At 45.8% G+C, this 17,117-nt stretch overlaps 4 protein-coding genes and 1 pseudogene across 4 annotated transcripts; 4 read left to right on the forward strand and 1 right to left on the reverse strand.

Moving 5' to 3' along the window:
• The window catches only part of LOC101529743 (histone H2B 1/2-like), a 45,989-nt pseudogene that overhangs the window by 2,525 nt on the left and 26,347 nt on the right, over positions 1 to 17,117 (forward strand).
• Positions 3,776 to 4,190, forward strand: LOC105942505 (histone H2A type 1-H). Its single transcript, XM_012930700.3, has one exon. It carries the CDS (start codon positions 3,784 to 3,786, stop codon positions 4,174 to 4,176), a length of 393 nt encoding a protein of 130 aa, XP_012786154.1. The 5' UTR covers positions 3,776 to 3,783; the 3' UTR covers positions 4,177 to 4,190.
• LOC131480892 (histone H3.1-like) lies at positions 5,124 to 6,469 on the forward strand. The gene is made up of 2 exons (XM_058667353.1): positions 5,124 to 5,461; positions 6,090 to 6,469. Exons 1-2 carry the CDS (start codon positions 5,133 to 5,135, stop codon positions 6,412 to 6,414), a joined length of 654 nt encoding a protein of 217 aa, XP_058523336.1. The 5' UTR covers positions 5,124 to 5,132; the 3' UTR covers positions 6,415 to 6,469.
• On the reverse strand, positions 8,245 to 8,709 carry LOC131480881 (histone H3.1). The gene has a single exon (XM_058667352.1). It carries the CDS (start codon positions 8,701 to 8,703, stop codon positions 8,293 to 8,295), a length of 411 nt encoding a protein of 136 aa, XP_058523335.1. The 5' UTR covers positions 8,704 to 8,709; the 3' UTR covers positions 8,245 to 8,292.
• H1-1 (H1.1 linker histone, cluster member) lies at positions 10,561 to 11,319 on the forward strand. The gene has a single exon (XM_012930699.2). It carries the CDS (start codon positions 10,591 to 10,593, stop codon positions 11,245 to 11,247), a length of 657 nt encoding a protein of 218 aa, XP_012786153.1. The 5' UTR covers positions 10,561 to 10,590; the 3' UTR covers positions 11,248 to 11,319.

The following is a 17,117-nucleotide window of genomic DNA, read 5'->3' on the forward strand; positions in this document are numbered from 1 at the left end:
CACTTCCATTAGGGAATATAAATGTTAATGAATTTTTAACTTGTTGAGATAGTAATACTTGCCTACTGTTAAAAAACATGGTTTTAAATTAATGTAGTTATGCGGTTCCGGATATACCATCCCCTAGTACAAGGCTTTGACATTTGAGAAAACAACAGAAGCAGAGGGGAGTTTGTACTCATCTTAACCGTTCTCTTCTGAAACAGGCCATCAAGCTGGAACAGAGTCCTCTGACCTCCTGAAATGAGCCTCCCCTGAATTCTCCCTTGTCGGATCACAGGAACGTTGATGCACCTCTACAGCACACTCCTCTTACCAATAGTATGCTCCACGACAGTTCAGCTACCGTAACAATCACGCAGATGTCCTGTTTCTTTGGCTCTTTATTCTGTGGACTCCTTTCCATAGGATAAAAAGAAAATTATGCTAAATACATTTTGCTGCATTTGTCTTATCAGTCTGTTGTAGGGCTGTCAGCCAATGGCCTAGTGACAGGAAAAGAAAAGAGAAAATTTTTCTTCCCTACATACATAGAACCAGTTGTAATTCCATTATCCAGAACATTTGGTCATTTTTTTTTTTTCAGAAATTTTAGCTCGTCAAATCTATACTTCTATGTGTCCTATAACAAAATCATTTTGCCTTTTTTATTATCTTTTAAGATTAATAGTTTGTATTGATCATACTGATGAATGCATTTCATTATAAAGAATTAGGTAACTTGCCTTTCTTTGATCACCATACCTTAGCAAACATTGCAAAACCATGGTATTTTTGGACACTTTTTAACACACTTTAAGAGATTGTTTTAGGGTAAATAGACAGATGGAATGCATGAATTCAATAAGTTTTAGTGTGATTTTGTTCCTTAATACAGGTACCCAGTTGCCTTCTTGAAAAGCTGTTTACAATCTCAACAACATGCAACATTGCCAACTTCCAAAAGTATGTTTGAATGGTGGATGTTGTTCATCTTTAAATATTTTTGAATTGCAGAATTGAACAATTAAAACTGAATGTTTTATTTTTATCTTTGCAAAAGTAGCTGCCATTTTTTAAATCAGCCTAGCCAATGTGCCTTTTTAAGTAGTGAGATCTTCCAGTCCTGGTAAGATCCTGGCCACACCTTCAGGTGGATGGCACCAGCATTGCCCACCCATTTCCTAACTGATTAACAGACCACTAATGGGGAACATCTTACCTATAGGTTCTCTGCCCAACTTGGAGGGGTCAGGGAATGCTTAAAATCCCAAGACCCTTCCTCAAATCTTTGGTGTTTTTCTCTCCCTCCTTTCCGAGAGGCCCTCACCTCCAGGCTTTCTCTCAGGAGGTGCTTCCCTTCCCTCCCTTCCCTGCTCACCTGGTCCCTTCACAAATAAACTTTTCTGTCTGCAACAGATTCCCAGCTTTTTATTTCTATACTAAGCTGAGGAAAGAACCCACCAGGCATTTCTGGTAACAGGTAACGTGTTCAGGCCATAGAAAATTAATATAATAATTACTATCTTCAGCTTAATAGTGTGAAAAGTAAAACCCTTGCTAGATTGGAATAGGAAATATTTTGAGTTGTCTGTATAGGAAGCGTTCTCTGCCTTCCCCCATTGGCTGAAATGCTCCACATACTCTACCAGGACAATACATTCATCACCAGGTAGACTTGTAAACCCTTAGCCTGGAGAAGGCACCAGAGGGATTACAAACTAGAGTGACTAGCCTTTTTTGTGACTTTTCCATACATTTGCCTTCCCACAATTTGCTGCCCCTTTGCTCTATATCTGGCAGCCCTGGGAATTACTTGAACAGCTTCTTTTATTATGTTATTATTATTATTATTTTTAACAGCTTCTTTTAACAAGTCTCATTTGATTTATCTTTAGGAATTATCAATAGTCTTTGGAAACTAATTCCTTTAGTGTTTGTCATATATATTGCATGCACATACACATATACGAATAAGTCTACTGATTGTCAATCTAAGCGATGCAGGGGAGCTTCAGATTCTCTTGCTTTTGTGGCTGCTGGAGCTGATGTTGTGTTGGGGGAGCAAGTATTTCTTTTCAAATTTGTTTGGGATGAATAACTTGTAATATCTCCATTTGGGGAATTTGGCTTCCATATCTTTTTCAAAAACAGATGCCAAGAATGTCCTTTTGTGAGGCACCTACAGACAGTATTCCTGAAGCTGCCGGGTGCTTGTTGATTTCTTTCACTCCAACTACCCTGGATAAGTGGAGAACTTTTTTCTTACTCATGACACAACGGAGTATAGATCACTGATAGGACTATCTGCACTGCTGCGCCTAGGTTTCAGTACAGCCTTTCACCTTAGCGTCTATTGTGTCTAATCCTGTGAAGGCTCACTGCCCTATCCAGAAGTGTCCATAATTTTATTTTTGGAAAATAATATAGCTATGTCTCTTGATTTTAGTTCCTTGATGTTACCCTGGCTTCAAATAGAACTGTATATTGCTGAGGTAGTTTTTCTATGGAGCTAGCTCTTTCACCTTCTTCAAGTCAAAATTCAAGGATTTTCTGTTCCCTCTCTCTCTGTCTTTGTGAGGCTTAGAATTAAAGCAAGACACAGCCCAGAAATAACTTCTTTTAGTGGCACTTTCCCTCTCTGCCCACATTTTTCTCAACTATCACTTTTCATTTAATTTTTTTATAGCACTCATCATATATATGTTTGTACATACATACATTTATATCATTGCTTATCTCATTGTGTGGTTTCTCCCAGAAACTACAAGTGTTTGCTCACAGATTCTTAGTATATAGTGAATAAATGCAGGGTGCAATTCTCAGACATCAAGTCTCTTGATCGTTGCAATTTATATTACATTAATAATCCTCTTCAAGCTCTCTTAAGGTATTTACTCAGAAATTGTCTTGAGTTTGTTGTTTTCTAAATCTGTTAATCACACCACCCCACCCCTCGCCAAAGCATTAATGGTTGTTACCACAAGCTCAGTGTTTTAACCTTGAGACAGGAATGAGCAGCTGCAAAACGCCATTTGGCTGGAATATCTAAGAGCTAAATCACACTATAGACTCTTCCTTTTCTTTTAAAAGATGTTTTTGTTTGTTTGTTTGAAAAATCAAAAGCAGCGTTACAGGCACAAGATCCTGCTTTCACTGGGTTAGCATCCAGAGGGACACAGCGGCCATACCTGGGCTAGACCAAAGCTGCTAGCCAGGATCTTCAAGCAGAAATCTCACACAGGGGCAGAGGTCCAAATTCCTGGGCAATCTTCTGATGCTTTTCTCATGCCATTAACAGCGAGCTAAAAAGAAGTGCAGCAGCAGAAACAGGAACCAGTGCCCATAGGCAATGCCAATATCGTGGGAGGCCACAAAACCGGAATTCAAATTTTTGAATGTTACATTTAGACATCTATCTCCCTTAATTCTACATTTAGTTTGAATTGCTTGAAGGTATTATTCTATACTAGGCTACATGATGACAAGTCAAAACGAGGACAAAGATCCCAACATCCTGTTTAATAATCCTATTTTGAGAAAAAGAAGTGGATTCAATTATTGTTAGTAACACACCAAAACAATATGAGACGCGATTACTGATTGGATCTAACATAATCCCCTCGCACAGTAAGGATATACGCAAATGAAGGATTCAAATTGTCACATATGATTGGGTGCAGTAGAATAGCCAATGGGAGAATCGCACGCAGGCTCCCTTCCGTCACTATAAATATGTCTCTTGCCACTGACGCTGCTGTATTTCTCCAAGCTTTTTAGCTCTTTTCTCTCCTTGGGCTAGAAATGTCGGGTCGCGGGAAACAGGGCGGCAAGGCTCGCGCCAAGGCCAAGACTCGCTCTTCCAGGGCCGGCCTGCAGTTCCCCGTGGGCAGAGTTCATCGGCTGCTACGCAAGGGAAACTATTCCGAGCGCGTCGGAGCTGGTGCGCCTGTGTACCTGGCGGCCGTGCTCGAGTACCTGACGGCTGAGATCCTGGAGCTGGCGGGCAACGCGGCGCGCGACAACAAGAAGACGCGCATCATCCCGCGCCACCTGCAGCTGGCCATCCGCAACGACGAGGAGCTCAACAAGCTGCTGGGCAAGGTCACTATCGCGCAGGGCGGCGTCCTGCCCAACATCCAGGCCGTGCTGCTGCCCAAGAAGACCGAGAGCCACCACAAAGCCAAGGCAAAGTGAAATGTTGGCATCCCCTATTTGATCAGTAAAGTCATCCTAAACACAAAGGCTCTTTTCAGAGCCACTCACAACATAGGAGAAGAGCTGCATGCTTTTAAATGTCACCAATGCAAAACGTGTTTCCTCAGGAAAGTCTAGTAGACTGCGAGTGAACACACATACCCAAGCGTTGTTCTTCCTTTCCCCAATATTTAAGCTTACAAGAACTACATGAATGTTTTTGGGAGGTAATTGTAACTGAAAGTGAAGCGGTCAGTTTTGGTAAAAGGTAGATATACAGAGAAGAGAGAGAGATATTCCGTTCTTCGATTTAGTCCCCAGCAGTCCCAGCCGTCGGAGCTGTGCAGATCTGTAGTCAGGACACTCTTCCAGTTTTCACACGCAGATGCAAGGTCCGAAGGCTTTGGGTCGTCTTCGGCCGCTTTCCAAGACAAGCAGGAACCTGGATGGGAAGTAAGGCCTCTCGGATTAGAACAGGCGCCCAAATGGGATCCTGGCTCGTTTAAAGCGAGGACTATAACCTCTGTGGTATCGCGCTGGGCCCGGAGCATTGTTTTAAACAATAGTTTGTAGTGTTTGGTTTATTGTGAGAACATTTTCCGTACTTGCCTATAATTTTCACCTGAAATCCACAATGATAGCCTTTAAAAAGCTGGACTGGTTACTTTTTGTGTGTGGAGGGTATCTTTTTCCCTCAAGGTTGCCCCGTACGCATTTCTGCACAAAACGGATTAGTGATGCGAACGGGTAAATAATGTCATGTTCCTTCACCAGGTAGGTAGCCCTGTATAGTAGACCAACGTGAAAGCGATTGGCCAGAGATGAACCAATCCAGGCAAGGCGCGAGTGATTTCGAATGATCTCGGGCCAATAGTAGCGGGCCAGATTCTATAAAAAGGAGATGGGGTTTCCTTTTCCTCATAGGGTTATCTGAGCTCTCAAAACCTCCTCTCCCTATGGCTCGCACGAAGCAGACGGCCCGCAAGTCGACCGGCGGCAAGGCCCCGCGCAAGCAGCTGGCCACCAAGGCGGCCCGCAAGAGCGCGCCGGCCACGGGCGGCGTCAAGAAGCCGCACCGCTACCGGCCGGGCACGGTGGCGCTGCGCGAGATCCGGCGCTACCAGAAGTCGACGGAGCTGCTGATCCGCAAGCTGCCGTTCCAGCGGCTGGTGCGCGAGATCGCGCAGGACTTCAAGACGGACCTGCGCTTCCAGAGCTCGGCCGTGATGGCGCTGCAGGAGGCGTGCGAGGCCTACCTGGTGGGGCTCTTCGAGGACACCAACCTGTGCGCCATCCACGCCAAGCGCGTCACCATCATGCCCAAGGACATCCAGCTGGCGCGCCGCATCCGCGGGGAGCGGGCTTGAATGTGACCATCCTTGCTTAAGTTATAAACACAAAGGCTCTTTTCAGAGCCACCTAATTGTTTCAATGGAAGTTGCTGTAATCATTTGTAATACTATTCTATCCCCCAACACTGGCAAGTTTAGGATTCAGTGCTAATTCAACAGGCTTTGGGTAGAAACTTTTGAGATAAAAGACGGCTAAACTGAAGGGCTCGCTGCAATTCAATTATAATTGCTGCACATTTAAAAAGGTGTTTTGCAGAGGTGGTCTATTTTCTATTTGGAATATTTAAAAAGATGTCATGGTTTTAGTTGTAACTTAGACATCAGTTTCAAATTTGCATAGCGTATACGCAATATTGAAAAGAGTTCTTAAAGCTTAAATAAGGCTTTAAAAAGATGTTTTTTGGAAAACCCGCCCCTAGAATTTGGGTTTCTGCCAATGGAGGGGCGGGGCTGACACTGCGGCGCTTCATTACACAGTTCCCGCGTTCTGTTCTCAACGAGGTCCGCAGGCCGGGTATAATGACACTTGTCAGACTTGCAGTGCCATTCTCAAACTTGCAGGGTGAGATTCAGCATGTCTGGTCGCGGGAAGGGCGGCAAAGGCCTTGGCAAAGGCGGCGCCAAGCGCCACCGCAAGGTGCTGCGCGACAACATCCAGGGCATCACCAAGCCCGCCATCCGCCGCCTGGCGCGCCGCGGCGGCGTCAAGCGCATCTCGGGCCTCATCTACGAGGAGACCCGCGGCGTGCTCAAGGTCTTCCTGGAGAACGTCATCCGCGACGCCGTCACCTACACGGAGCACGCCAAGCGCAAGACGGTCACGGCCATGGACGTGGTCTACGCGCTCAAGCGCCAGGGCCGCACCCTCTACGGCTTCGGCGGCTAAAGCTGCTCCCTGCAACCCCAAACTATCAACCAAAGGCCCTTTTCAGGGCCAACCACTTGCTCTGCGAAAGGGCTCTGTTTGCTTTCTCCCCAATCATTCCTTTTAGGGTAGGTTTCTGCAACTGTTTTGCGGCAGGCGACCTGTAAATCGAGATTTGCAGTACTGAACTTGGATTGAGTGTGTTTGAGTATTTGGCTTCTGCCTGTGAATTGCAACAAAAATGTCTGCGTCTAGGTGTGTATTGAGTAGATTGTTGAACTCCTTAATGTTAGTTCTACCATGTCCCTGATTTAGGCAGCTGATGGATTGAACCCTTTTTTAGGAAGATGGTGTTTTGAACAGATATTTATTGTCCTTACAACATCATGATTTCAGCACTGACGTTTAACGGACTGTGCAGCACCTGTCTAGTTCAGTATGTTTGTTCCATTTGCTTTCAGGATCCTGTATCTCTCAAAGTAGTCCGTATGAAACAACTGTTCTACTTAGCTTTGTACCTCATCAGCCTTGCGGGGGAACAAAGGAAAAAAAACGGGGAATGATTCAAGGGTGATGGACAAAGATAGGGAGAAGATATATTTCAAAAGGTAGTTTCACCACGGTAAACAGGCCTATTAAGCCATCTGACTAACGGCAACACAACTGCAGAAGAAAGTTAATAGTTAATACAGCAGATACCATATCACCCATCCACATTTACATAACGGTAGGAGGGTAGGGGCAGACACTTGGTGCACCTCTCGCTGCGTTCCCAGGAAATTAGAAGGAACCGAGAATCACCCGAGGAGATAGCTTCTACAAGGTGTATATTAACTCACTGCACAATACTGATTAGGGATAATTATTTTCAAACTCATGCCAACATAGAAATGACCTTTAAGCCTAGAAACAGTACAGCTCTTTCTGAGCAGTTGGGCGGCCCTGAGAAGGGCCTTTGATTCAAGTGTTAAGCCAAAATGAAGTCAGAAGGTTTAGCCGCCGAAGCCGTAGAGGGTGCGGCCCTGGCGCTTGAGCGCGTAGACCACGTCCATGGCCGTGACCGTCTTGCGCTTGGCGTGCTCGGTGTAGGTGACGGCGTCGCGGATGACGTTCTCCAGGAAGACCTTGAGCACGCCGCGGGTCTCCTCGTAGATGAGGCCCGAGATGCGCTTGACGCCGCCGCGGCGCGCCAGGCGGCGGATGGCGGGCTTGGTGATGCCCTGGATGTTGTCGCGCAGCACCTTGCGGTGGCGCTTGGCGCCGCCTTTGCCAAGGCCTTTGCCGCCCTTCCCGCGACCAGACATGCTGCAAACAAAGAACTTTTGCAGTGAGAATGCTGGAGCGGCAGACTTATATAGCCCACTTCCACTGCACCGCCCACAACGCGCTCAACCCACTGGGCAGGCGGGAAACGTGACGCCCGCTGTCTCCGCCCCTTGCCCCCCGCTGAAGTTACCGCGTACTGTTCAGTGGAGGATGGAACCAAGCCGCCTAGGTTGTTCGGTCTGTCCTGCTTTGATCAATTGTAAGAAAATAACCCTTAAAATTTAAATGTAATTCATGCTGGACACCAAAAGACACCTGAACGGCAAAGAAAATAGAAAGCCTAGCAGCAAACTAGGATTTTTCAAAATAACCTTTAAAGAGTGTAATGTAAGCGGTATGGGTATACTAGGGACTGTTGATGGGAGCTGTTTCCAAACGCGGTGCTTAGAGGCCAACAAAATTTGCATGTGCATTGGGAACCTCACTGGCAAACACATTTCCGAACCTGCAACTGTGCAAGTCTTTACCCCCATCTCATTCGATTATTACGTAGTTCACAGCGCTTTACTAGGAACAATTAGGTGGCTCTGAAAAGAGCCTTTGTGTTTATAACTTAAGCAAGGATGGTCACATTTAAGCCCGCTCCCCGCGGATGCGGCGCGCCAGCTGGATGTCCTTGGGCATGATGGTGACGCGCTTGGCGTGGATGGCACACAGGTTGGTGTCCTCGAAGAGCCCCACCAGGTAGGCCTCGCACGCCTCCTGCAGCGCCATCACGGCCGAGCTCTGGAAGCGCAGGTCCGTCTTGAAGTCCTGCGCGATCTCGCGCACCAGCCGCTGGAACGGCAGCTTGCGGATCAGCAGCTCCGTCGACTTCTGGTAGCGCCGGATCTCGCGCAGCGCCACCGTGCCCGGCCGGTAGCGGTGCGGCTTCTTGACGCCGCCCGTGGCCGGCGCGCTCTTGCGGGCCGCCTTGGTGGCCAGCTGCTTGCGCGGGGCCTTGCCGCCGGTCGACTTGCGGGCTGTCTGCTTCGTGCGAGCCATGGCTAACTCAACTAGACCTCTGCATTGCAGACAGTGGCACTACTACTTATAGTACGTAGCGTATCCTGATTGGCAGAACAAAATCTTTCTGTGACGTAGCACGCTTTGATTGGACTACTTTCGCATTGTCCGACAAGCGAATCAGTTCATTGGCTACTGTTTGTCTATCGTTCTTCAGCTGTTTTCACTTTTCCCCTTACTCCGCAAATTGAAAGGTTTATTTTGCTCATCTTTTCATTACACAGGATCTAATATGACATTCTCATCCTTGAAATGTGCTTTGAGATCCACTATTTTACAAATATTGTGCCGATTTCGAAATGGTTTCACCAAATCACTTAGTCTACTTAAGGTTCCCTGGGGGAAGTTAACCCAGCTCCGCCGCGGACACACGGGCGCCCGCCAGCCCGGCTCCGCCTTGTTTTCCTAGAGGGATAAGCATTTGACCTATTTCCAGGGAAGCAGCAGGATAACTGCAAGAATCTTATCCTCGCTCTGAACTGATCATTGATAATAAACAGAGTAGTGGTTAAGTTTCACTAGTGTTGGTAAAACAGATTGCAGCTTTCGATTGGCTCGCTCAGGGTTCCTAAGTAGCCAGTAGGAAGGCAGCTCTAGCATTCTTCATTTGCATAGACTGTTTTCACTGTAATGGAAGCTAATTTCACTAAGATGGAAATGTGACGAAAAAAAGAAAAAGCTATCTAAAAACAAACATTGCTGGCGAAACCAGCGTGGAACTGAAATCCCAATACTCTGAAATGTTGAATTCGGTTAAATGCCTCGGGTGCAGTAAGGACTTTCCTACAATGTTCAGCTACCAAATGTTTTTCACTTTTGTGTTATAGTTGTGCTTAAAGCAATCGCGACTGTTTTCCACCTCTTTGATGGGATTTGCTTTGCGAGTGTTGCCAGAGTTCCTCCAACGCGGTGACTAAGGTCTCTGCGGACCTGTTTGAGAACCTGGCTGTGCGCGCCGGATGATGTGGCTCCCTCCTGGGCGCCCGGGTCGTTTCCGCGTGCAGCCTGGAGGAGGTAAATGCAACCGCGGCTCTTCGCTGTCCGGCAATCTCTTACCATGTGAAGTCTTTTTAGCTTAATGAATGGCTCCAGAAGTTAAAAGTTTTCCTCAAATCTTCCCTAACGTGACCTAAACTGGCGCAATACTTGTCTCTTTTTAGTGTTTAAAAATGTTGGGTAGGGTCTTATGAACCCCATAGATGAAAGAATTGGTTGGTGACCTTAATTAATAGTGGTAAAACGAGCAACCCTGGGAACACACATTGTAAACAATTCACCAGAGAAACGTAGAATAAAAGGAGTTTGCAAACAGGTTTAATACATTTTAATCATAGAGACTGAACAGCTTTAATCTGAAGTTTGAGTGTTCATTGTGGTATCAGAGTTCTGGTGCTTTGTACCACTGTTTTCAGCAAAACATGAAGTTTACACAGGGAGTAAAGCTCCTCGAAGAGTCCAGGAAATGCCAGGGCATTGTGGAAGTTATGTCTGGAACCCCCAGTCAATCGAAAACCGCTTTCACGGCGCCATCATTACAAACGACCTTTTAGACATCCCGAGGGCCTATTATTGTTGTTTTGTTATTATTATTTCAGGTGATTGCCTCATTCACAAGCCATGGCTCCTTGCTTCCCAAGAGAAGTTGCCCCTGGCGGGATGGGGTGAGTGGGTTAGGGTGCTTTGGCGGTGTGCACCGCCCTGGAGGCCCAGCCAGAGCGGAGCGCGGCGCGTAGGGGGCGCCAGGGCACGGCGGCTAACGCACCAATCACGGCGCAGCTCCGCCCTATAAATAAGCGGAGCGCGGGCTGGGAGGGTCAATCCTGCTTTAGCAGTCATCCTGTTTGACTTCTTGCTGTAGCTGTCACAATGGCCGAGACCGCTCCGGTCACTCAGCCTGCCTCTGCTGCGCCCGAGAAGCCCGCTCCTGCCAAGAAGGCGGCAAAAAAGCCCGCGAAGACGGGGTCGGCCTCCAAGAAGCCAGCTGGTCCCTCCGTGTCGGAGCTGATAGTCCAGGCTGTTTCCAGCTCCAACGAACGCAGCGGGGTCTCCCTGGCCGCGCTCAAGAAGGCGCTGGCGGCCGCCGGCTACGATGTGGAGAAGAACAACAGCCGCATCAAGCTGGGGCTCAAGAGCCTGGTGAGCAAGGGCACCCTGGTCCAAACCAAGGGCACCGGCGCCTCCGGCTCCTTCAAGCTCAACAAGAAGGCGGCTTCCGGGGAAGTAAAGTCTAGCTCTGGAAAGGCTACTGGAAAAGCGAAGGCCACCAGCGCGCCTAAGAAGCCGAAGAAAGCTGCGGCAGCTGTTGCGAAAAAGGTCACAAAGTCTCCAAAGAAAGCGAAGAAGCCCGCCGGGGCAGCCAAGAAGACCTCAAAGAGCCCCAAGAAACCCAAAGTCGTGAAGCCCAAGAAAGTGATCGCCAAGAGCCCTGCCAAGGCTAAGGCTGTGAAGCCCAAAGCCGCTAAGGCAAAGGTTACTAAACCCAAGGCTGCCAAACCCAAGAAGACGGCACCCAAGAAAAAGTAAAGTTCTGGTTGGAAGCTGCTTCCAGTAACCCAACGGCTCTTTTAAGAGCCACCTACGTGGTTGCAGTTGAGAGCTGTACACACTGACCCCATAATGGAGGTTGTTGTGGGGTTAGAACCTCAAGTTCAGTTGCACCAAAGGGCTTGGGCATTGAAGTTGGCTTTCAGCTACAGTGAAACCTAGTGACAGGTTTCTGATTCCAACATCCCATACTTGTGTGTGTTTGGGCTGCCTCGACCCAGATCCCTTACCGAGAACTGTGGCGGCTTGGGCACTTGTGCCTCTGGTCCCCAGGGTTTGGGATGTTGCAGGCATGGTTCCAAGGGGAGAATCCCATCCAGGCCATCCGCCTGGGCAGCAGAAGCCGCTTGCACCATCTGTTAGGGACTTCTGATAAGCGGGGCAGTTTCCTTAGTGGGGTGCTGAATTGGCTCCACCCTGTATACTTAACTCCGTTTTTTCATGATAATGGGGTGGGCCAAAACAGGAGAAAAGATTGGCAAATGGAGGCAGTGGCTGGATAAAGACAGTGCCTGCTGCTCCACCATTCCATACTGAATGGCTTGAGGCCCTATTGCACCTGAGAAAGCAAAAGAAGGCCCACATATTCTGGATCAGATGCGGATTGGCAAACCTAAAAGAAGCTCCTGGTTTCAGACTGGCCCAGTTCTGGCTCTGGATGTTAGATGCTGGCTTTGCTGGCTTTTCTCTTACTAGCTGCTTTCTTGCAAGTTTTTTTGTTTTTGTTTTTGTTTTTTTTGTTTGTTTGTTTGTTTGTTTTAAGATTTAAGCACTAATTGAAAAGGCAGAGGCAATTGAGTTCAACTTGGAGACAAGAAAAATCTTAGATCTGTTGGTTCACTCCCTAAATGGCCACAAAGGTTGAAGCTGAGCTGATCCAAAGCCAGGCTCCTCCTCCGGGTCTCCCATGCTGGTGCAGGGCCCTAAAGGCCCAGACCATCCTCTACTCTTCCCAGACTGAATGGGAAGTGGAGCTGCCAGGATATGAAGCCACACCCATGTGGGATATCCAGCACCTGCAGATAAAAAATTACCCTGGGAGCTGCTGCACCAGCTCCAAATAAATTTAAAAATGACCAAATGTTGTTGATGTATTGGAAATAGCACACCTTTCCAGGAATGTCTGAGTACTTAGTTTCTGCATTACTCATCAAAATGCGGTCTCAGTGGTTGCTACCACCCTGAAGGGTGTGTGCAAATTAACTTCACATCATTACTGCTCTGCATAGCCATGTCTGCTGCTGGTTCCTTTCTGTAGGGTTACTGGCTACTTGGAGAATAGTATGCCTCTCTCTTGGTCATTTTCTTATTAGATAGTTTGTCCCAGTATTTTTCAAATGCATTATTAATTAGCCTTATATTTGTCACCTGTGTTGTAGACATCCCCTACTGTGCTGTCATTTTGCATTTCAGCTGCTTACACTTCTGATCCAGTTCCCTCGCTGGTGCCCTCTCATGGCTGTGGGTGAAGCCCAAGTGCCCACGGGAGACCCAGATGAAGTTCCAGGCTTCTGGGTTTGGCTTGGACCAGCTGCAAGGATGGGCCAACAGATGGAAAAGCTCTCTCCCTGTCATTCTGGCTTTCAAATAAATAAAATCTAACTTGGTGAAAATAAACACACCAAGACATCTAATTCCCCACCACTGTTAATCACAGTTTTCCTTCCAATATTTTAGTATGCAAATGTAAACAAAAAATACATGCAATTTCCCTCCTCACTGCTCTTTAGGCAAAAGATCCATCTCCATAACACTGTCCACTTCACAATTTTTCCTGGAGCAGTGTTCATAACAGAACAGAGATCTGCTTCCTCCTTCCCTTCCACAGGAACATGACTTATATTTTGTGAAGCAATAATGTCTTAGTAAGCATTGCAATTCCTATATGTAAGTTCCAAAATAGAATACAAGCAACCCATCAGAGCCTTCTTACACTTATTTCCAGTCACAAACTCCTTTATCTTCACTAGATATAGCCCCCTGTGAATAAGTATACCAGTTTTTGGAACTTACATAAAATGGATATCAAGCAAATGTAGACTTTTGTATGTGGAGTCTTTGACTTAAAACATCAAGTTTGAGCAGATTTGTGTTGCTGTAAACGTGATTAATTCATTTCTAATGTTGCATAGCAGCCCAGCTTTTGAGTGAGCCATGATTTCACTATTTCACTGTTGAAGAGCATTTGAGTTGTTTCTCTTTTTGAGCTGCAATGAGCAATGCTGTGCCTATTCCTATGTTGTGTTTTGGTTTATTATTATTATTCTGTATGTGCACATATCTATATAGCTATGAGTGGAATCGTTGGGTCAAATTGCAGTCTCTTTTTGCATGTGTATCAGCTTAGGTACAATAGAATGAAAAGTGAATGACAAGTTAAACCAAAATTTTAAATAGATATGAATGAACTTCACAAACGTAGCATTGACTGAAATCTACATGAGAGTTCCTGTTCTTTCACATCATTCCTAATCGATTTTTAAGTTGAGATTGCTAGTCTTTTAAAATAAACACTGGTTTCTCACTATATTTTTATCTTTTCTACCAGGTTATTTATATAATAAATAAATGACATAATTATAATTAATGTATATGCATTTTTGAGTGCTGCTTTCACTTAGCATTATTTTGTAAACATTTTTCAGTGATTTTTATATGATTATTTCTGGCAGCTGAATTATACTTCATCAGCACATATCCATGATTACAGTCCTATGCATATTTTATTCATAATACACATTTTCCATGAGCTTTTGAAAACCTTCAGTACATATGGATTTCAAAAGTTTTACTCTAAAACAAACATTTTAAAATTCCATTTTCCACAAAGTTTTTCCAGTAGGTTAATATATTAAAATATACTTTGTCAGCAACACCTTGGGACATTTAAAGTGGATGAATTATCTTGTTTTTTCCCCATATTTTAATTGGAAGATAATAACAGCACGTATTTAAGACCCAGTGTGATCTCAATGTGGTTTTATATCTTTTGCTCATTGTTAAAGACTGAGCTGTATTAGTCTACTTGGGCTACCACAACAAAATGCCAGAGTGGATGGCTTTATAAAAGAAATATAGGTCCCGGCGCAGTGGCCTAGTGGCTAAAGTCTTCGCCTTGAACGCCCCGGGATCCCATATGGGCGCCAGTTCTAATCGCAGCAGCTCCACTTCCCATCCAGCTCCCTGCTTGTGGCCTGGAAAAGCAGTCAAGGACGGCCCAAAGCCTTGGGACCCTGCACCCATGTGGGAGACCTGGAGGAAGTTCCTGGCTCCTGGCTCCGGAGCAGTGCAGCACCAACCGTTGTGGTCATTTAGTGACTGAATCATCAGAATGAAGATCTTCCCCTCTGTCTCTCCTCCTTTCTGTATATCTGCCTTTCCAATAAAAATAAATAAATCTTAAAAAAAAAATAGCTATGCATTCGTAGTCTTCGATAACTTCATGGAGATGCTCATTACGGATAAAACTATGCACAGATCATGAATTATAATTGCATCAAAAAATCCTTGTATTTTTTAAAGATTTGTTCATTTTTATTGCAAAGTCAGATATACAGAGAGGAGGAGAGAGAGAGGAAGCTCTTCCATCCGATCATTCACTCCCCAAGTGGCCACAATGGCCAGAGCTGAGCTGAGCCAAAGCCAGGAGCCTGGAGCCTCTTCTGGGTCTCCCAGGTGGGTGCAGGGTCCCAAGGCTTTGGGTTGTCCTTGACTGCTTTCCCAGGCCACAAGCAGGGAGCTGGATGTGAATCAGGGCTGCCAGGATTAGAACCAGTGACCAAATGGGATCCCGGTGTGTTCAAGGCAAGGACGTTAGACACTAGGCTATCACACTGGGCCTCTATATTTTATTTTTAAGATTTAGAAGCCAGATAACAGGGTAGGGGTTGGGGAGGAAAAGAGAAAGATAGAATGAGACAGTTATTCTCTGTCTTCTGGTTTCCTCCTCAAAATGGCACAACAACCAAAGGATGGGCGAGGCCAAAGCCTGAGCCAGGAACTCCAGCCAGGTCTACCAAATGGCTGGCTGGGACCCAAGTCCTTAGGCCATCCTCCAATACCTTCTGACTTCTATTAACCAGAAGCTGGGGCTTAAATCAGTGCTTCTTTTTGGAAGGCCAGTGTTGCTAGCAGCAGCTTAACCTGCTGCATCAAAATATCACCCTTAAAATTTATCTTAAACATCTTATTTGTTTATTCTCTAGGTGGACCTCCCACCCTCTGGTGTACTCTCCAAAGGCCCACAAACACTGAGGCTGAGCCAGTGTGAAGGTGGGAGCTGGAAAATCAATCCAGGTCTCCAGAGCCGATGGCAGGGCTCCAACTCCCTCTCCTCCCTACGGAGTACATGAATAGCAGGAAGCTGGAATGAGGAGTGGCTCCTGGGAACAGACCCAGGCATTTCAGTGTGGGACATTAGTGTCTTCTCCCCTTGGCCAAACAGTGATTTTCCTCATGTAAAGAAACTAGGAAGATGCATTAGATACCACCCTGCAACCCTTTACTGTGTATTCAATCTTCTTTTTCTTTAAAAAAAAAAATGGGGGAGGGAGATTTATTTTCTTGGAAAGGCAGATTTACAGAGAGAAGGAGCAACAGAGAGAAAGATCTTTCACTCGTAGAATCACTTGACCAGAGCTGAGTTGATCTGAGCTGAGCTAAACTAAAGCCAGGAGCCTCTTCCGGATCTACCACATGGGTGGAGGGTCTCAAGGACTTGGATCATCCTCTACTGCTTCTCAGACCACAAGCAGGGAGCTGGATGAGAAGTGGAGCAGCCAGGACACAAACCCGTACCCATATGGGATGCTGACACTTGCAGGTGGAGGAGTAGCCAGTTGAACCATCATACTGGACCCTTTATTTAGTCTTAATTCCCTCCTCACTAACCCTATGTTTAAATACAGTTGCCTAGCATTTAGGACTTCGGCATAGAAATTTGGGGAGACAAAAATTCAGTCCCTAACAGATTGCTTTCTTGTTAATTTGCAATAACTTTTTTTTTCCTTTGCAGTAGGGCTACAAGCTCTTTATCCTACACCTTAATGTGTTAAAAAGACTAACTCTATGCCTTGCTTCTTAAATCTTTTAAATGTAACTTTGAATGAATCTAACTTAATAAACCTTTTATTATAGATCTTTTCCCTGTTTTTTTCTTCTTTAATTTTTAAAAGATCTTTTCATTCATTACAAAGGCAGAATTACAGAGAGGAGACAGAGATCTTCCACTCACTGGTTCACTCCACAGATGGCTACAACAGCCAGGGATGGGGCAGGTTGAGGTCAGTAGCCAAGCATTTCTTCTAGGGTGATGGCAGGAGCCCATGGACTTGGTCCATCTTCCACTGCTTTTGCAGGCAAATTAGCAGGGAGATGGATTAGAAGAGGGGCATATGGGAGGCCAGCACAACAGGTAGTAATTTGGCCCACCGCACTACATCACTAGATCTGCCATGAGGATCTTTTATCGTGTTATGAAATTAGAACAAAGCCTTTACTATTAGGGACAATAATTTTCAAGGATCAGAACTCTCTGAAAACTGTTACACTAATCGTCATAATTCATCATAGTCAAAGGATACAAATTTAAGTCAGTGAATGAGAGGTACATCAGACATCATTTTGAATTGTTCCTGTATTCCACCTACCTCTGGAAAATATGTGTAAGTCCTTACTCCCAGGATGTCAGAGGGTGGTTGAATTTGGAAACAGGGAGGTTGCAGGTGCAGTTCCTTAAGATGAGATCATACTTGGGAAGATGGCCTGTATTTGTGTCCTTATAAAAAGCTGATTACCTAGGGACCGGCACGGTGCCGTAGTAGGCTAAGCCTCCATCTGTAGCATATGAA

The sequence above is a fragment of the Ochotona princeps genome, chromosome 1 (assembly GCF_030435755.1).
Source record: "Ochotona princeps isolate mOchPri1 chromosome 1, mOchPri1.hap1, whole genome shotgun sequence".
Taxonomy (NCBI): domain Eukaryota; kingdom Metazoa; phylum Chordata; class Mammalia; order Lagomorpha; family Ochotonidae; genus Ochotona; species Ochotona princeps.